This window comes from Aulonocara sp. 'chitande type north' Nkhata Bay, linkage group LG20 (genome assembly GCF_057382095.1).
Source record: "Aulonocara sp. 'chitande type north' Nkhata Bay isolate Kocher_YH1m ecotype deep benthic linkage group LG20, A_spYH_male_GT1.1, whole genome shotgun sequence".
Taxonomy (NCBI): Eukaryota; Metazoa; Chordata; class Actinopteri; order Cichliformes; family Cichlidae; genus Aulonocara; species Aulonocara sp. 'chitande type north' Nkhata Bay.
In genome coordinates this window covers 28,455,353-28,477,138 of record NC_141363.1, presented here as the reverse complement: position 1 = coordinate 28,477,138, position 21,786 = coordinate 28,455,353, and the positions used below count along the sequence as shown (strand labels likewise).

At 40.7% G+C, this 21,786-nt stretch overlaps 1 protein-coding gene across 1 annotated transcript in view; it reads right to left on the bottom strand.

Annotated features, from left to right (window-relative positions):
• plch2a (phospholipase C, eta 2a) overlaps positions 1–18,350 on the bottom strand; it is a 67,798-nt gene extending 49,448 nt beyond the window's left edge. The window contains 5 exon segments of the mRNA XM_086278939.1: positions 795–965; positions 7,233–7,362; positions 7,579–7,822; positions 13,255–13,401; positions 17,580–18,350. Of these exon segments, the coding sequence (XP_086135065.1) occupies positions 795–965; positions 7,233–7,362; positions 7,579–7,822; positions 13,255–13,401; positions 17,580–17,823 (936 nt within the window). The 5' untranslated portion in view covers positions 17,824–18,350.
• Positions 18,351–21,786: the final 3,436 nt, after the last annotated feature.

The following is a 21,786-nucleotide window of genomic DNA, read 5'->3' as shown; positions in this document are numbered from 1 at the left end:
GTCTTGCTAATGACATACTAATTGTAGGTGTGTTGCAACAGGGACACATGGAAAAGTTTCAGGACAGCGGCTCTCGAGGACTGAAGTACAAGACTCCTGTTGTACATGGTGTAACAGTGGTAAGCAATGTTGCCTCACAGCAAGGAAGTCTTGAATTCGACTCCACCATCTGGCCGGGACCTTTACGTTTGGAGTCTGCATCGACGGAAATTCTATGCACAACAACCCATAACGTCAAAGCTAAGAAAAACAGCTCCATCAGGTTTGAGGTGTGGGCCTTTTCCAAATCGTGTTCGATTAACTGAAATTACTACAGCTGGACTCCAATCACGTTCTAGAAACATCCGACTGATGATCAGTGGAAACAGGATGAACCTGAGCTCAGTCTTGACTGTTATGGCAAAGGCTGTGAATACTTATGTACACACTTTACTGTTGCTTTTTATTTTAATACATCTTCAATAATTTCAAGCAAACTTTTCTCACTTTGTCATTAATGTGTATTGTGTGTAGACGTTTGAGGTGATAATTTGTAGCTAGACTCACAGAGATGTGCCCACCTGCTGTAGTGCAGGATATGGGATTTAAAGCACAATCAGCAACATCTTAGTTTGGCTCTGATCAGCAGTAAACTGACTGGTGCAACTCTATTTTCTAAGTCTGCAGATCAGTAGCATTGTGGGTTTTCACAGTAAAGAACACCACGAGAAATAATTTAAAACAAAACAAATTTAAAAAAAAGAGCCGCTTCAATAAGCAAAGTAACTTTGAGTCCCATTAGAACCAGTTTGTACCTTTTGCTCAGTCTCCAGGAAGCGGGCCAGGTCATCAGTGTTGAGATGGTCCTTGTGGTTGCTGTAGCTAAGCATGAGGAGGTACAGATCCCTGCGGGTCGACATCATCTTGTAGAAGGAACAAAACTCCTCAAAGCCCAGAGTTCCCTGGGTGTCATCTGTGTCTGCCTCCTACACATCAGGCACGAGACAAATTTCCAGTGTTAGAAAACTGTCTTAATACTGTAATACTGCAATACTTAATACTCTTTATAGTGCTTCAAGCAGGACTACAGAGTTTCCTTGTTTGCCTACTAGATAATAATAAAAGATCAGAATTGATTATTGTGATATTTACAGCTGATTTTGTCTTTTGTCTGCAGAGCAGCTTCATGCACACTGGGCTCACAACATTAGAGACTTATACACATGCTTCTATGGCAGGGGTGGGCAACTCCAGGCCTCGAGGACCAGTGTCCTGCAGGTTTTAGATGTGTCCTTGAGCCAACACAGCTGATTTAAATGGCTAAATGACCTCTTCAACGTGTCTTGAAGTTCTCCAGAGGCCTGGTAATGAACTAATACTTTGATTCAGGTGTGTAGACCAAGGGTGAGATCTAAAACCTGCAGGACACCGGGCCTCAAGGCCTGGGTTGTTGCTGCCACATTTTTCAAATCAGTTTGTACCAAATATCTTAAGTGATGTAAATTCAAGACTTTTATCCAAATAATATGTTCAGACTCAATGTACCGAGCCTCCGTTAGAGTCCCATCCAAGTTGTGCTGGCAGTGGGAGCTAAACATCTTATGGACTGGGGCCTCTGCCAAGCCAGCTCTGCATCTTTAATCTCCAAATGATCCAACTCACCACCGATGATACAATTATTAAAACCTGTAATAATGATAATAATATTACTATCATTATTATTATTATTATTATTATTATTATTTTAAAAATAACACCTTCCCTGACCCAAAGGCGCTATAGATCAGCGGTCCCCAACCCCCGGGCCTCGGACCGGTACCGGTTCGTGAGTCGTTTGGTACCGGGCCGCGAGAGTTGAGGCTCAGGTGTGAAATGTATGGTTTTCAGGGTTTTTATCGGTTTTCAGCGTTATTTTGTTGTCGTTTACTCGGTTTTCCTTGGTCTTTTCACGTGTTTTATGAATAAATTTTCTTTTTTTCGGTACCGGTACTAGTTTTATTTTGTTGTATTTATCCGCGACACCTTAAAGGCCGGTCCATGAAAATATTGTCGGGCTTAAACCGGTCCGTGGCGAAAAAAAGGTTGGGGACCGCTGCTGTAGATGATATAAAACAAAACTGAATTATGTTGAAATTGAATTTTTTTAGGATACAGTGGTGTGAAAAAGTCTTTGCATGTTTCCTGATTTCCTATTTTTTTATATGTTTGTCACACTTGAATGTTTCAGATCATGACACACATTTAAATATTAAAAAGAAATATTACGACTGTGGTTTGCTGGAGTCCCACAGCTTTATAACCTCAATTAGTTTCTCACTTGTTCCTGAATATTCCACTTGATCAGGCAAGCCCTATTTGGGTAACTGAGAGCAAGTGTGACAGTAACCAGGCCTGGGTGTGGCTTTCCAAAGATGTGACACAACACAGTTCATTTATGTTATAACTAAGGGCAATCACTTTTCCCACACAGGGCCACGTAGGGTTTTATTCTAATTCACCTTTCCTTCAGTCTGTTGTACTGCTGTAACAAGTTAATTTATGGGATTATATAAAATCTGTCTAATAAATGAATTTAGGTCCAGCATTTAAAGTAAGTCTGTCACGTGTGATGCAGTAAATTAAATAATATTTGTGTTGTTCTTTGTAAACAGTGAAAATAGCACGTAAGGGAAATGCAGCTTAAAGGCATCATCATCATTCTAGCCTTACTGACTCCCATTTCTTATTTATGAACCAATATACTCGACAGCTAATATCCACTAATTCACCAATCAGTCCAGCCGCTTCTTGTTCCTACAAAGCTTGCACCCCACATGCACATGTGCAAGACTCCACTGTGATTAATCAGTGAGCAAATCCCCTGCTGAAGAGCCGTGCTTCTTTACATTTTATTTAGTACAATAACACCTCCAGCTGTTACATCCAACCTGTGTCAATAACGATGTAGCTCTGCTTTGTCACTACAAATGTATACAGGTCTCCATTTCCTGGAACAAATACACAACAAGGCTAGATCAGATGGTACCATGCGAGGGACGCCTGTTGCAGCAGCTTTTTGTATGGTTGTCAATGAATCTTGTATTTTTCAGGCTTGCTGACTGTGGCTCAGCTACATAAACCATGTGTGTTCAATTTTATTTATATAACGTCAAATCACAACTGCTCACTGCCCGTTATATTGTAAGGTTAAGACCCTACAGCAATACAGAGAAAACCCTCTGGCAATCACTTGGTGACAGCAGGAACGAGAAGATTCCCCCTTTAAACAGCGAGAAACGTCCAGCAGAACCAGGCTCGAGGAGGAGCAGCTATCTGCCACAACTGGTTGGGGTGAAAAGAAGAAGACAGGACAAAAGACACATCAGGGCTTTATGAGAATGATGTTTTTGGATTTTTCCGGTGCCATTAATCCTTTGGGGTCCAGGATGAATTTGGCAGTTTTTCACTAATTTAACTTCACATTTATTTTTCGGTTTTAAAAACAGTTTACCTTCTTTGGCATCATTTTTTTCAGCACAACCTCATATCTGGCTGTACAGTTAGTTTTCATGTTATTGATCCATGAAACCGGATAAAACAAACCAATTAGTTAAACTGTGGGAATGTTTTTAAAGACAAAGGCCTGGATGACCTCTAATTTTCTGCTTTGAAATTCAGATAAAACCCAGCCCGAAAAATCGTAGGTAATGCTATCCAGAAAAAACAAAAACAACTTACTCTGGATGGCATTACCTTGGCCTCCAGTAACACTGTGAGGAACCTTGGAGTCATTTTGACCAGGACATGTCCTTCAATGCACATATTAAACAAATATGTAAGACTGCTTTCTTCCATTTGTGCAACATCTCTAAAATTAGAAATATCCTGTCTCAGAGTGATGCTGAAAAACTAGTTCATGCATTTATTACCAGCACAGAGAATGTGCTGGTATTGTCTTACCAGGTCCGTGAGATCTTCGACTCCCACCTCCAGCAAAACATCAACAGCATTCTGAAATGGCTGGGGACATTAAGTCCAAATGGACCACATTCTCCACCTCTATTGTTGAGGCTGCTACAAGGAGCCCAAAAAGGTGAAGGGAGAAGGGAGCCATCAAACTGAAGGAGGAGTCCTACTGGGCTTGGTTACCTAGTGGGACTTTGGACACAGCAGATCAGCAGACCAAGCTGAATGCTTGAAGAGAAGAACGTTTTAGGAGTGACAATGGTGAGAGAGCAAGTGATAACGAGTTTTGAGATGTGAGGCCGGCAGGTTTCAGCCCTGCGATGTGTTCCTCTGTCTTGTGGTGGACAGAAACTATTTTTAGAGTGGCACAAATAAATTGCGTCGCATCTTAATTGTTCTGTAATTTTAGCGGTAGGAATATTTTTAAATGGTTGTCCAAAAAAAAAAAAAAAGAAAAAAAAAAAAAAAAAAAAAAGACTTGAGGTACTGGCTTACTTTATGCAGAAGTTTTTTAATTTACAAATTACAGTTGCATTTCAAGTTATGAAGATGATTCAATAAACATCTTTGTGGTTTTTACAGTAAAAGAAAAATCTAACCATTTCCTACTCAGGTTTTTTGTTTTTTATGTGGTTTAGATCAGTTCTCTACAGTATGTATATGTAACTATAAATTTAGACATGTGAGGATGTGGTGAAAAGAATGATATCAAATAAGGCAAGCTAAATAGTTTTTAAAGGTAAAATCAAAAGTAGTGAAAAAATTGCCCCACTGGGTAAATAAACGCTGTCTTTAAGGACAAGAGCTTATTCATTTGTAACCCGGGCATCCATGGTGTTCGTATGGAAAAAGTTAATTGGATGCACACCCACCTGCCCTGTTCCACAGTGGTTCACTGCAACTTTTTCCCTCTAACAAGTTTTACTGAAAATTCACTTGCTAGTTTCCCAAGTAGAGAAAAGTAATGTTGTCTGATACAATACTACTAATACATCCATGGAAATGTTTAGTTATTTATGGTTAGATTTGATGATGAAGTCTGTGGTGCACTGGTCTACCCTCATTTACATGACTGCACTGCTTTATCTGTTCTCTCTGTGTGCCTTTTACTGTTCATTCTTGGTGTGGTAAAGTATATTCACTAACGTGTGGAATGTGATCATATGTAGTATCGCTACACACTGAGAAAGAGGTAAGGACACTATTATTTATCTTCATTGTAAGTAGATTAAACCAAAGAATGAGTTTAGAGATCATTAACACACAAATCCTCATCAGTGTCAGAACACACCTGCAATACGCCAGAGGCCATCTGTGTCCCAGCAGCACCATATGGCTGACTGTCAATAGATCGTTTGACTTAGTGACAGGAATCCGGCTAAAAGGGCCAAATCAACCTTCAGCACACTAATCCTTTAGCCAACATCTATATTAGTCACAGTCTGTTCCCTGCTCACTCACACACTGCTGTCTCATGTGACCTAGTAACACCTTTCTTGACCTGGATTGACAGTGGATCATATTTTACACATTTTACAAGCTGCATTAGCCTTTGCACTAGCAAGCTTAGTAAGTCATGGATCACATCCACTTGTAGATGCTGTTGCATTGCTGTAAGTAAATTAACCAACAGCCTCTGGAGTGAGGTTTCTTTAAAGGAATACTACAACCGTTCACTTTATACATGGGAATTAATTTGTACCAAATAATATCAAATGTGGACATTTTAATTTAAAAGCATAATCTCCCCCCTAGCTCTCAGCCTCATATCCAATGCATTGAATAATTTACCTAATCCTATAAAGCTGGCCAGTGCAGGGAGATCGAGGTTGGATATGGATACAAGTGGAATATTTTTGCATCAGAAGACGCGAAAGCAGGCATGAGTGCAGCAGAAGATGATGGTGGTGCTTGTTAGCAATTTCAAGCTGTTAGCTGCACCTTGACCCTGCCCTCGGGGTGGCTGTAGCTCAGGAGGTAGAGCAGGTCAACTGCTAATCGCAAGGTTGGTGGTTCGACCCCTGGCCTCTCCAGTCTGCATGCCAAATATCCAAATATATGCAGGTTGTTCCCCGATGCATTAGACATGTGAATGCCAGAAAGCATAGGTGGGGAATAAACAGTCCATTTAGAATTTTTTACTTGAATTTTCCCCACAGGCAGAACTATGAGTCTCTGTATTTTAAATTGTGACAAAACACAGGCCAAAGCTCAGATGGGTTTTACAGACCGTCACTCACAGGACAGATCTGGTGTAGTAGTAACTCCACTACACCAGTGCTGGGCTTGATAGGTTCAGGGTAATTGTAAACAGGTGACCATTTAAAACAATGAAATGTAGAGTTTCCAAACTTTCTTAGCAGTGTTAACAACATCTTTGACCAAAAAACACTATCTGTCTGATGACTGTGCAAATGCAAAGAAAGAACACATTGCAGTATCAGATGGTTTATAACAGTCATAGTCACCGCAATTAGTGTCCATAGATGTCAATATGATGTCACTCCCTGCCATACATACCTGGTCATTATTACTTAATACTCAGCAGTAATGGAGCACAGATATCTTGGGCCACATAGGAAGCCATATTATTTGTCAGTTACTTGCATTAAAATGCTCCAACAGGAACCAGCAGCACAAAGAGATTTGGAGAAGTGCCTCAAAAGAGTTATATATGATCCACAGGCGTAAACCAAGATGTAGAACCCCAAACTAAGATGCAGTGGAAGCTCAGATGTCCCAGTTTTACACTGGAAATTGAATGTATCTTACATTTGTGGATCGGTGAGAAGATGGCAGCATTAAATTTGTCTCAAAACAGATGGTGGACACTGTGCGTATCAGGCGATTCGTCCACACATATTTAAGGTTTTGTAAGTGACCGAGAGAGAGCTGCATGTAGTTTTACACATTTGTACAGTTTTCAGAAGGTAAAATGATCAGATTTATGAGCTGAACTAATAAATCGTACGTACACGATCAGTATTTATTGTTTGGCTGTACACATTTTTAAAATTGCTTTTGCAATTTTGCGTAAAGATTTGTGTAAAGATTTCTTTCCATGTTCAGTGACTGAGGGAGGTGAGGCCCAGCCACAGGGTTAGCACATGACGACTGTAGCTCTGACTGTGAGAAAGATTGATTTCAGCAGCTGCTGACAGAAGACACGTTTTCCATTCACAGTGCTACGATAAATCAAAGTGCTATTGGTCTTTAAACACCTCACTAAACCATGTGCCCACACATGCCTTTGTGTCCCGTACGGTCCTCCTGAGTCTGGAGGTCACTCAGGTTAATTTGCTCTGTACCTTGAACATCTGTTTGACCTTCTGTCGGGGCAGGTTGACATTGAGTTTGTGCAGGAGCTGGAGAACTTCGCTGATGCTTAAGCTGCCATCGCCATTCTTATCAGCCTCTGTGAAGGTCTGCTTTAGCCATGTGGTGACACTCTGGTTAAGGAAAGTCACCACAACAGTTCAGCACATTTATCGTTTATAACCAGAGCAGTGTAACGTCAGTGCAATGGGTCAGTTCAGCCTGTCAATGCTTTAAATTGCCCTCTATTAATGTTTTGAAATTCTATAGTATGTAACATATGCAGTTACACGATACAGGTGAAGAGGCTGAAAGCAAACAGTACAATGAAAAGGATATTGGTCACGGGTGCGCTGCCTCTTAGCAAGGCTGTCCTCATCACTGATCCCAGCCACCAGGTACTTGAGGCCTGTGATCCAAGTGCGTGCCTCCTCACCAGTCGTGGACACCAGGTCCAGGGACTCCATGTGTTCTCCATAGTAGAGGCTGAAGCAACAGTTTGGGTCAAAGCTGCCCTCTGCATAGCGCTGGAAGATCTCAGACTGCTTACCCTCACACACCTCCCGGATGGAGTCGATGGAAACTGTTGGAGGACACAACAAGTCGGTGAGTTAGCGGTATAAGGTAACTTTAACACAGTATGGGAGTAAACAGACCATGAGGTATAATAATAATATTCATAATAATAATAATAATTTGATGTACTCTGGCTGTTGAGTCATTTGTTCTTGTGTATCGTTTTTCTAACTTTATTTTGAGCCTTACTCTTGCTGGGTTGTGTATGCTGCCATCTGGTTGTTAGTGTTCTTTGCATACCTCGCAGGGGGAGTTACTATAATAAATTCAAGTTCTTCTTATTGCTATAATTTTATAAATTATGCACAAGCGTAAACTGTGTTCAGAGTGTTGAGCATTAGGAGAACGTCTGGAATCACTGTCTGTTGCTGATGATGGCGATGATAACGTCAGTTGTCCTCCTCCTCCAAGGACCGGACAAGTCACAACTTTTCCATTTATACGCTTGTACAGCAGGCTGTATTTCACCTACAGTTCAGCATTTTAACAGCTCAGGATTGGTTTAAACTCCAAAACAAATAAAGTTCAGTTAAGTGCCTGCGCTCTCTGATAGAACAGGCACTTAATTACTGATAACATTCAAGTTTTAAACAAATGATGCTTAGTTCTGACCACATCACAGACAGAATCTCTGTCCTCAGGTCGTCACACTGCTGCTTCGTAAAACAACAACAATCTGTAGTAGATGCTCTGATGCAGAAATAGGAGCATCAGAGCATCACATGACTTCAGTTTCCTGATGGAAGGAACCACTTATTTTCTCTTCTCCTGTAATTTTGTCTGCTGCATTTCTTTGTTTTCTTAATTCTGGTTTGTTCTGAGGTTAACTGCTAACTTAATTGTAAGCATATTCTCATGTTTTTGCCACTCAGACACTGAATTTGTGTGGCTTGTTCACTTTTTGCAAGAGAAACGTCTTTGCTGGGAACATCCATTGGGGCTAATGACATCTTCTTTGTCCACTATTGTGCAACTTTAGTGACACAGTATAAAGTAAGTATAGGAAATGTAAGCAGAAATGTAGCCTTAGTAGTGTTTACCTTGGAAATGTGAAGTACAACACGACTGCTTAAATGTTTAGTTTATAAATAACAGCAAGTTAACCTCGTACGTTGTTAGGAGCCTGCACAGTATCCTCACATAAATAAAACTTTTCTACGTGGGGTGGGGCTTTTTTTTACCACTTACTTCAACCCATCTCTTCTGCCATGCAGCCACATCAGTAACTTCTATGAAGCATTTGCACTTCCTGTAATATGGAGTGCAGCAATCCTCAGCTGAGTGTTGAGTGGCTGCACTTGTAATTGTTTATGCCACTAGTGTTGAAACAAGTCTGGTGTTTTTACTCTCAGCAGGAACAGCTTCCTGGCATATTTTAAGCAGTATTGTGCTTTGGTGGAGGCCCGATCTCTTGTAGCTCTGGTCATCACAGGCTGACAGGTGGCTCTTGCTCTGAGCCATGTTTGGGCTAATGACACGCTGACACCATGTAATCGACTGATTTTTCAGTAAAAATGAATACAAGGACGGTATGATACAGCATGACACATCCCCATAATCAGTTACAGAAGATGCTTAAAGTTAGTGGTACTTTACATGTTGCTGCTACTCCTGTTAGCCTAACAGTCTGCTGATTGGCTTCAGCATGTGACACTGAACCAGTGGGTGTGTCTGTGGGCAAGTCACTGCTGTAGACCACAGCAAGGCTCGCAAAATTTCAAAATCTCTGGTAGCCCGTCGGGCAGGCATTCTTCAGTTTTTGGTAGCCCACAATAAATTTAAGGAGCCCGAATAAAAAAGAAAGCAATTTTTTAATGTTTTGTTTCCATTACAATATTATACATTAAAGTATAATATTGTAATGGAAACAAAAATTCATCAAAAAAATTGTTCAAATAAAAATCACAACAACTGTATACAAATTACAATCATCAACTCAAATACTTGGTTCAAATTGAACAGAAATTTCTATGAACTTGTAAGAACTGTGTAAAAAAAATTTGCTTTTTGAAGTTTGCAAACACTGCTAAATTTTGCCAATGGTAGTTCACTTTTTGCAATATAGCACACTGTTCTAAACAGCTTTTTCAGGAGTTCTTGTTGTGCTTGGTTTATTTTTAGTATGTTTTTTGCAATTGCTGTTTGTTCCTGGAAAGATACTGCAGACTGGGCAATAATGCATTTCTTGCATTTCTCATGGGTTCTGATGCGGTCTTTCTTAAAACTACTAGTCCCAGTAACAAAGGCGCTTGTCGACTCAGAAATCAAATGAAACTCACAACACACCTGGCAGAACATCATGTTATTTAGCTTGTCATATTCCAGCCACAGAAATTCTTTTGTCCATGAAACCAAAAAAGCTGCACTTTCTTTTTGCCTCATAGTCTGATTTGTCATAACTTTTCCGTTTTGTGGTAAGCTTTTCTTTGGCTGTCACTTCTTCACCCTGACCTGTCTTATTTGGCTGAGCAGAACTAAAATACCAGCGTAAATCCTGCTGCTTTTACACACGCACACACATAACGGTCAGCGATTCTTTGCGCACTCAACCTCTCACATGTTTAAGCTTGCTGCGAGAGATTTCACTTGTCGCGTTTGAACAGTAAGCTAATGAGTGATAAGACGAAGTCAGAGGAAATGGTGCGCAATTAGTCGTCACTCACCAATCAGTGCTGCTGCTCTCTACAAACCATTCACGCGATTGCAAAATGAAAGTGAAAGCAAAAAAACAAGCGCAAATTCAAACGCGATTTCAATATGTCACATATTGACAGTGGCTCATCGATGCCAATGACATAATTACTCAGCTACATTGGCGAAAGAATGCAAAAGCATAGACATATTTTCCTTCCTATGATAGCCTGACGGGCAGGGCTGAGTTAGATTTTGGTAGCCCACTGGAAAAATCGCTAGCCCCGGGACGTCGGGCTAGCGATTTTGCGAGCCCTGCACAGAGCAGAGCTCTGCACCCGAGCTGAATCAATGAAAAACTGCCTAATTTAATTTGAAAACGTTTTTTTTTTTTTTTTTTTTTAGAAAGGATGTTCTCCCACCACCACAACCCCCTCCAAAAAAAAACCTAATAAATAAATAAAGCTCTAATTGTTTTTAACTTTCAAGGGAGCATGTGTGTTATTTTGTGTGTAGGACACTGCGGGCAGATTAAAGCTGATGAATAATTAAGTTGACTTAAGAAGCTCATTAAATCCAGGGATGGAGCAGGCAGAGCAACAGGGAACCGAGTCCCTAAGCTGCTATGAGACCTCATTTCTACTGAGAGCTACTGCTGAAAATCCCCTTTGATTCTTTTCTAAAACACTCAAATCTTTTTTGTCGTTGTTGTTTTCTTTTGGATTGGAAGTGTTTCAGGCCATTGGGGAAATTTATTGGAGCAAGAGTTAAACCTATAAGACCTTTAAAGCCTGAAACAGTGAAAGGTAAACAGGGGAACAATGTGCACTTAACCATGAATCTGTCAAAGATCTTTGGAGATGATCTGCTGTTTCTAGCTGAGCAGTTAAACTGAAGCAGATCTGAGATGCTGAGCATGTATAAAAGGTAACCTCATATATTACTATTGTGACTCGTACCTTTCTGACCCCAACTGGTCATGGAGGAAGCAAAACAATTACCAAAAGGTCTCAGAAGCACATGATAATACTATTGTGCCAAAAATTAAAAGAAACATATGGAACAATAGTCCATAACTGGCTTCTTATTAACAGGCAAAGCTTTTTTAATGGGCCGATCCATTATGCTGTTCGACCAGCTTTGCAAAGCTTGCCCATCCTCCTCCTTAGTCTTCAGTCTCAAAGGCTGTCATTCTCCACTTTTCATGTAACTTATATAGAAGCTTTACTGAGGGGACTGTGCACTTCTCAAGCATAAGTAGTCAATGCTTTACAAGCTGCTGACTCAGAGGCCATTTGAATGCTTTATACTCTTCAAACACTTTATCCTTGCACTGGATTCTGCAATGACAAGCTACTCTGTTTTAGCTTTCAGCTGTTTAGCATGTAATATCTTCCTCCTTGTTTACTTCAGACTTAGCTAAGAAATAATATTATGAATCTTATTCACTTTTTTATACTTAATACTCATTGATTGTGCTGTTGACATCCACTTTTCTGTATTTTCTATAAACTCTGGTATTGCTGCTAATTTGGGCCTCCTCCAGTTACATTGATCTGCTTATCCTTAGATCTCTTTTGTTATCCACCTGAAATCAGTTCTTATTTCTTCTTTCAACTTAGTTTGTGTCTATTGTGCTAGCAGTATTGTTGCTACTACTAAGCCGGTCTGTGTTCAGCTTTCAGAATGACATGCAGGAATAAATCTTCTCATATATTCTTTTAACATATTTGCTTAAAGTTACATTTGGTCAAAGTGCTGGTATTGTATAAAAGACTGTACGCTGCCACTCAGACTATAAATATATGATCTTTCAGAATATAATTCTTTGTCCGTATTGCCCGGCCTTATGTTGTATCCTTCACTGAAGATGTAGCTCACACTCAGGACAATCAAGCTGAGATATCTTTGCAAGGACAACATGTAGAAATAGCTCTGAAATTTCAATAAAGCCTCACCTCTCACTAAAAATATGGTTCCGGTAGCTTCAGGCACAACATTAAGGCCACCTGCCAATATTATGTTGGTCCATAGTTTGCTGTCACTACACCCCTAAAGGTGTGCTCAAACATACCTTTGTGGGCCCTCCACAGATTGTTCAGGACATCCTACAGATGCTCAGCTGGACTGAGATGATGGAATTTGATTTGAAGGCCAAGTCAGCACCTTGAACTTCTCGTTGTTCTCCTCAAACCATTCTGAGAACGTGGACGGCACAACCCAAGGTTCCCCAGCAGAACATTGCCCAAAGCATCACGATGTACGCCCTCTTTACTGTAATACTTCCTGGTCCCATGTGTTCCCAGGTAATACACACATGACGTTAAGTCAAGTCCTGATAATCACATGCCCATTGCAGGCGTTTCCTGTCTGCAGCTATGCAACCCCACGTGCAAACCACGATGGACTGTGTATTCTGACAGCTTTCTATCAGAACCAGCAGTGAGCCTTGGCCACCCATGACTCTGTCAACTATGGTTGCTCTATTGGACCATTTTTGATACTGACAATGGCAGAATGTGAATACCCCACAACAGCTTCAGAGATGTTCACACCCTGTCATCTAGCCATCACTATTTAGCTTGTGCCAAACTCATCCAAATCCTTATGCCTCCCCATTTTTCCTGCTTCTAACATGAACTTTGATAATTTATTCAGTTTCTTGCTGGTGCCGTGATGAAAAGATGATCAGTGTTATTCACCTTACCTGTCAGTGATCATAATGTTACGCTTGATCAGTGTATATTTAAAGTCCCAGAGTAGCGACACACAGCTTTCTTACTGTGCCTTTAAGAAGACAACACTCACTCTTGGCCTTTTCATTCTTGCGTGACGGCCTCCAGCGGATGCAGGACTTGTGTTCGTCCAAATAGAAGAACCGCACGAGTCCCTTGGAGCTGCCGCGGAGCTTCAACATCTGGGTCCCCATCTGCATGGAGCTCATGCATTTCTCCACTGCAGGCAAGAAAACACAAAACAAAACAGACAGACGAAAACACGGAATATTGTCAAAAGGGAAACTGCTGGAATGTGCACTGAAATTCACAGGAAAGCATGAAACAGAAATGTACATACAGTGCATGTTTTCATTCAAGAAGTATGTATGTGCACATGAATATATATATGTGTAGTTCATCAAAATCCATCAGAATTGTAAAGCAAAGCAATTGCTCCCTCCAAAGCAAGTGAATGGTGTGGTAATCACAGTAGAGCCACACTAGATGGTGTGGGAACCACATGTCCCTGTGCCGTGGTTACACCCCGCCTGACCACATCAGTTTCATTTTTCTGTAGCATCCACTGTTTTCACAGCAGCATGCAGGAAACTAGGCCACATCCGCATTCACACATCCACACCATGTTAGGACACCTAACATGCCTGTTGCATTAGTAATGCTGCATTGAAGGTAATGTGAGGCAGGCAAACTGTTTTTATTAAGAAAGTGGGAATCTGTCCTTAAAAGTGTTCGTGCTATAAATTCTCACCAAAAATATGCAGATAGTGTTTGTACAGCAGAAACGGAGCTGTGGACATACAGACGACCCGCTGTGATCATGGAAACTAATGCACTGGATAATCTTGTGTGGCAGAGAAGAAGTGAGCGGCCTCTTGGCTTTAAGCGAACACAAGTTTTATTTTTTTGAAGAATCAATAGTGAAGCCACAACAATGTCCACAGACCAATGCTTCATCACAGCATGCCTATTGAGCTGCACCACTCACACATTTTTCACACCGTACACCAGAAACAGCATTGATTTCTGTTTTTCTGATGAAAGATTTTTGTTACAATTTAGATACAAATTTTGAATGTCTGTTTTACAGTAACAGTCAAGTCATGGGCTGCATCGAACAAGCATAAATTGGGTATAAGTGACTAAAGGCAGCCAAACTCCAGTACAAATTTCTTAGTGCCTAGTAGCTGTAACAGAGCTGGGGATCTTCACTCTTCTAGCCAAACAGAGGGCAGTTATCCATGAAATGATCTGTTGTCACAGCATCCAGACTCTCACGGCAGACTGTCACACTGCTGAAAACAATGCCTTGAAACCCATCGAAAGCCTCATCTTCAACCCTTTGTCAAGTCTGAAATAAATCCACTCTAGCAGTCATCGCTGCATACATCGAGAGTTCTACAGTCAGCTCTTCACTGATTTTAGAGGGAAACTGTCAGGATGTCTATAAGGTGAAGAGCAAGCAGACTGTCCATTTTGTGAGCATGTTTCATTTCAACACATCTAATCAAACTGTTTTCAAAGAGACCCATTTCAAGATGGAACACACTCAGCTTTATGGTTGGCTTAAACACAATTAAATCACATATGAGGGCGCAGCAAAGGAAAGCATGCTCTGCTCACCCTCCCCTGCAGGTCAGCTAAAAGAACAATATGTTTGCTGACATCCTGTAGCTGGCCAATGTTGGAAAATCCCTTGGGAAGTTTAGTATTTGAAATTTCTTCCTGGTGTAGTTAGCTAAAGAGTGCTCACAGACAAGTAGCATAGCTTGGAAAGTTACAGGTTTCCAAATTAAATGTTACTTTTCAACACTGTAGCCTGTGGCTACAGCCTGCTAGTAAAATCATGAATCAACCAGTTTGAATCATGCATTTAAATAATGTACAAATGTAGCATGACACCAATAAATCCTCAAATCATGTAAGAAAATAATAACAGAGACCTCACAGGACAGAGATGAAGGAATACATCTGTCTGTTGGTAACACAGCCTGTGGGAGGCTGACTGAGCCCGGGTAACACAAGCTGCTGTAATCAACACAGCATCAGTCTGTTGGCTTAGTTTGAACAGTTCACAATTGGAGTCTAAGCTCCAGTAAGTCCACAGATCAGATGACAGGGAAACTGTGCCTACATGAAGGTACACAGCTGTTCTTGTTGGTTGTTTTTATGCATTAAAACTCAAAATACCACAAAGAGCTCAGTGCTTTCACACCAGTAGAAATCGAGGTTTTCTTCGTGCAGTTGAAAAACTCAACCCCACTCGTCTATCATTCTGTATGCAGATGGACAATGGTCCATTAGAATTTGAGAAAATGATCCTGCCACTGATCCTGGCACGTTATCAATCCCATTATCAGCTGATCAAAAACACCATCATTATTAAAAATGCCCTTTATGCTCCGCTCTGTTGTTTTCTCACTCCAACCAGGTGGTGTTACTGATCTGCCCTCAACTACAGCTCAACATGTAACTGCTCTAACAGTAACGACATGTTTACAGAGCTGCCTGATCCTGCTCAGAACCACGACAATCGCATCCTAAACATGAACAACAGCTTTTAGACACAAAACTAGAGCATGAGTCACACAGAAAAGCTGTACAGTCGACACCACTGGGTGTCTGGGCTTGTTGCCATGGTTACAACCTCACACTTAAAGTGCTGGAATTTCAAATGGATAAAAAAAAAAAAAAAAGAAAAAAAAAGAAACAGGCTCAGACTCTGAATGTATGATTAATGACACTACAGAAGTCCTAAGAAGAGAACTTTTCTTTATCCAGCTATAATGGTGAAAAGAAAAAGAGCATCACTGAGATGCAGCACAATAATCGTTTTACCTGATTACCTTAAAAAAAAAACAAAAAAAAAAAACAGCAATCTCAGCTGAAGATTATTAAAACGTTAAATGCACAAATGTTACCATTATGAAGAATAAATAGAAAAAGCAAACACAGCAGCTTTTTTTCCTTCCTTCCTTGGTCCACATTTTATATTGTTTTACGTTATGGTGACACCCGGTGAGATCGTGTAGATCAGCCATTATTTTTGGTTTAATTTTATTATCTTTATTAAGTTTTTATCTTTATGTAATGTTCACATATATTGTTAATTAAACATACAATTGTTAAAAACTGCATCTTTTTGCAGGCATTTTACTTTAATTAAATTTTAGCTTATGAGAAGCAAAAACAAATGGCTGTCCAGTCGGGAGTTTGACCAACATGGACTTAATCTGGAGAGGGGACCTGCTTGTCCCTGCTGTCCTGCAGCCTGAACAGTGGGATACAGAAGAAACTCGGGTGGCATTCCAATATGTGCATCAGTAAAACCACACAACAGCCATGGAGGTGCTGTTAATCTCTGTCTCTCTTCCACAGCGTGTTTGCTGTCCTGCCATCCTTGCCTCATCCCCAACCAGTCGCAGCAGATGGCCCCGCCCCTCCCTGAGCCTGGTTCTGCCGGAGGTTTCTTCCTGTTAAAAGGGAGTTTTTCCTTCCAATTGTCACCAAGTGGTTGCTCATAGGGGGTCATATGCTTGTTGGGGGTTTTGTCTTTATCTTATAATATAAAGCAGCTTGAGGCCACTGTTGTTGCAGTTTGCTGCTATATAAATAAAACTGAACTGAACAGGCATTAGTGGTCCTTGTGAGTTAAATCAGTAACCAGACAACAGGTGGCAATGGAAGTAAAGTTGAGGCCTGGATCTCAGTGACGTGGCAGGATGACCTGAATGTGGCCACTGACCTGCTGCAACAGTCACAATGTGGGCCGAGGAGATGGACTTGGCTATTCTCCTCAGTCAGGTCACTGGGTTAAGCCCAGAGCGAACCATCTGTAGATGGGCCAACTGAGGCAACAGACATAATGAAGACTGACAAAGTCACTGTGTCAGTGAATTAGAGACTACAGTAAACCTATAATTAGCAAAGGGATCTCGTTTGAACAGCACCTACATGTTAAATATTGGGAACCAGTTTTCTTATAAAGAATGTTGCTGCAGCATCATCTGTTGTTAGAGTTGGGGTTATTTCCACTCTACAGTTTAAACTTCCTGTTGGTACAAAGTTTAAGATGCATTTTATAGCAGTTAATAAACAGCACATTACTGGTCACTGGTTATGAGAATATGAAGGACGACTGTAGGAGAGAGTGGTTAATTTAGCTTTTGAATTGCCAAACCCACTAACCAAATCCTACAGTTCTGTGATTGGTCTTGTTTGCTTCCACAACATATTCTGTAGATGAAGCTCTTCTTCAGCCTGGTCATTGGTCCACACCAAAGTTTGACTCTGAACTTTCCCACAATAAAAGAATCAGCCTGGGTTCATTAAAACAGACCCAACCCACTCAGCTGTGGAAACACTACCTCTGTGCAACATACATGTGATTAAGCTTACCCATGTAGCCCAGTCTCCACTTGGAAAAGGCCACAATGCTGCTGCCTATCCAGAAGAATTCCTCCACCACATGTGTCAGAAAGACCTGCTGCTGGCTGTTATTGGGAACAACATCTTTGTTTTTGTCCTCTTCTGTGATAAAAGCCCCTTTAGCCAAAAGTCCAGGCTTGTCCCCAGTCGCTGCAGCAGCGGTGGTACACACGAGGGCTGAAGACAGCGGGCTGACACTGAAGATGCTGTTCATCTCGGATTTGCTCACTTATAACAGAGATTGGTTTTGATGCTGCCTCGAAGTTGCAGAAATGTTCCCACAGACAGTTAATCTGAATCAATGTGGATAATCTTTGGGTCAATTAAGTTTGCAAAAAAAAGAAGTCACAACTTCTTTAAAGTGAACGTTCTTTACGGGTAAACCATCCAACTCCACTAACCACAAGAACAAAAGGATTATTATCAGTAATATCAGGGGCTGCTTTCATGTTTAGCTTCAAAACAGATGCAAAGAAAAAAGCACACGTAAAAAAATAAATAAATAAATAAATCACTCTCTGAACACTTAAAACAGTTTATCAATAATCTTCAAATGTTATTGCATCAGCAAACCTGCTCATCTCAAAACCATCTCAATATTGTTCCATTTCAGAGCAAAAAGATGCAGCTTTGGTGCCGTGTCGTTGTTTCCTTAGTCCCCAGGATACACTCAGCCAAAACGGCTGGCTTCTCATGAAAGACAGAGAGAATGCAGCAATGGACAGCAGAACAGACATGAAAGCACAACTCACAAAGGTAACTGTGCAACATGTGTTGGGCAGGCAGAAATCCTAAATCCCTAGCAAGCTGTAATCCCAGTCCAGGAGATTTGCTAAATGTGTGAACTGAAATGCAACAACCAACAGGAAGAGAGTGAGAAAAGTCAGCAAGGCTTAACAAGGTCATAATAAAAATGTTCCAAAACCAATTAAAAAGTCTGTTTAATATGAGTCGCGTCAACGGACATTTCTTCTGAAAGAGAGGTGTCAGGTACCCCCACCCATCTGCAGATATCGCATAGTCCCAGCTAAATCAAAGCACCTAGCTGCCGTCTTACTGGGGCTCAGATATCGGTACATATGAGGAGTTTACCATTATCTTGCACCAGATTAATAAATTCATCATAAAACAGGTCAAATTCCAGGCTCGTGACTGTGTGATGCAGCAGTGTGAGCATACTGAGTCAAAATAATGTCAGAGGCTTGGATTGAAATCCCTGAGCTTGACAAACAGATACCAGATACTGAAGACAGAACAGCTTAATGTAGAAAAATGACAAAACCATATGAAACTACAACCAAGATTACATTGATAATATTTGGAATTTTTATTTCTATGTTCAGATTGCATAAAAACTAAACGTATGATGCAGTTTGACTTTTCCTCTTTTTCTGGTACCACAGGTAATGTAGGCAGCACATGTACCACAGCTGCAACTCTTATGGAGGTGATGGTGGCAGCACACGCCTTATACCACATGAAAAAATAAGGATGCCCACAAGCACAGGAAATGCTACACATGGTGATGCCATAACAGCTCTGCTCTCTAAAAGGCACCAGGTATCAGGTAACATGCAGATATCACGTGTTCCCATTCACCATTCAAGAGAACTGGACCCAGTTGATTTACATGCGAAATGACTGTACAAATGTGTTTGTGTATTTTAGGAATTTAAAGGCAGAATGAGCTGAGGCCACAGCAGATGGCCCCGCCTCCCTGAGCCTGATTCTGCCAGAGGTTTCTTCCTGTTAAAAGGGAGTTTTTCCTTCCCACTGTCGCCAAAGTGCTTGCTCATAGGGGGTCATATGATTGTTGGGTTTTCTCTGTATGTATTATTGTAGGGTCTACCTTACAATATAAAGCGCCTTGAGGCGACTGTTGTTGTGATTTGGTGCTGTGTAAATAAAATTGAGTTGAATTGAATTGAAAATTTCCAGCATGAAATCCTATGTTCTATTTAGCTAAACAAACAGGTGGCCACTCCATCTCTGATAAACCCCACTGTTTGGTCTCAGACTGTTGAGACATGGGATTGTCACTGTTTGCACAGTCTTAGCTCAATATCTCTCTGCACTGAGCCCACGTTGATAACAAGCCTCGTCATTATGACACAAGATATGCACTGACCAGCCACTTTATTAGGTACAACTTGGTACCAGGATGGACCCCCCTATTGCCTTCAGAACTTTCAGAACTCTAAATTTTTTGCAGCATAGTTTTACCAAGGTGCAGGAAACATCTAAGATTTGTCATCATGTCATTGCTTCAAATTTGTCAGCTGCACATCAACCATGCAAATCTCTTATTCTCATCCCAAATGTCCTCTAGTAGATTGAGACTTGCTGGAAGCCATTTGAGTACAAGAAACTAGTACAACAGATGTCAAACTCATTTTACACGGTGTCCTACATATGGACCAGGAAAATTCCCCTGTAAGTGTAAAGATGTAAACTGCATATTTAATCCGTGCGATATCTTCAGCTCAATACATGTCTCAGTTTTTCTACACGATAAAGAAAAGCTGCTGGAATAAATGACAGAAATCTGTCAGCGCTTTTAGTCTGTACTGGGGGTTTAATCTTGTCCCATCTTTCCAATATGCCAGTATATTTGTCCATGTTTGAAATTGGTCTGATGTTTTCAACATCGCCTCTTTCAAGTGAACAAGTTCAAAACCAGATTGGAAAACTCTGGGTCGACTTGAAGTTAGAAAACACTCTTTGGCAACAGCCTAGCCTGATCGCTGACCTAGTTAGCTGACCTAACGAACAAATACAGGCGGAGCTTCTACAACCAACCCTTCTTTGAACACCGTTAACTTCATTCCATACACATATTAATATTATTATTACTACTACATGGCAAAATGTTACCCAAGAACTCAAAACCTGCCCTGATGTCTTATTATTATTAACATATAATACAATCCTGCCAAGTGAGTAATTTACTAATAACAACAGACATAAAAATTTACATAATTAGTGATGGAGTGTGGTATGTAGTCTGAGCAGATTAAGAAAACTGGAGTACAAATAACGGTCGATCACTCACCATGACCTCGGCGTTTGGCCTTGACGATTCTGCCAGGCAGACATTTTGAAACACTGTTTTCAGACAGCAAATTGGGTTTATAATATACTCGTTTGCGCACGTTGGCCCGAGTGGCATAAACATGAAACTTAGGGAACTCATCCCTGAGATACCAAAGACATGCCGAATGGTGGAAGGACGCAATTTGTGGCATAACAGCTTTTGGATATTATTAAATAAGACTAAAAAGAGACCGTCCACTTCCGGGCTTGCCGGTCTTTTTCACTTTCAATATTATGAAAGCCTTAAAAACAGAAAGAAGATGCGACGAAAGCGGCTTAATAATTTGTCGTATTCATATCCACAGATGGTCAAATCGCAGAACAACATTATGCCGGATGTCATTTTGCAGCCGGGTCCTGCACGTGTATGCGCATGTCGCATTGAGGCACACTTTAGAATATCGGAAATATAAACTCTATAACACAACATTTGTGTACAATGTGAATATTAAATGTTAAAGCATGTGTTTAGAGTATTTCCTATTAAAAAAAAATACAAAATACACACTCTTGTCCCAGTTTTACAAACGTTTATTAGTCTAATCCTTTCATTTTACTAAAGGGATGTTTGATTTCATATATCACACCTTGACACACTGACATCACTTTAATGGAATTATTAGTGTAAAGGATGGTATTCCTCTTTGGAATTCTGAGTTGTGGATATATTTTCTAATCTGTCAGATGCAGAAAGTCTCTGATGAATAGTGAAAAGTACATTTCCAGCTTTCAGTTTAGTTTTCTAAAGTGTTTCTCTCTAAAAACACCACTTTGTGCTGGTATTAGACCTTAAAAAATAAGTCAACTAGATGTAATGTTGATGTTTTATAGGTAGTCCAGAGAAAAGTAGGACAAAACCCAGGTGACTAATTTTACCAGGTGAAACGTCTCCTTCGACTGTGTTGTTTAATCGTGCTAGAATCTGATTTTAGAGACTCTGAGAGGGTGCAGACTCTTGTCTATTGCAGCGGACACATTAGTGGCCCTCTGAGTCTGATGATTGATGACAAGCAGTGGGAAAGCTCCCTGTGGGCAGAGTGGGGGAGTGGAAAATCAGTAGTTTGTCATTTAAATACTATCACCT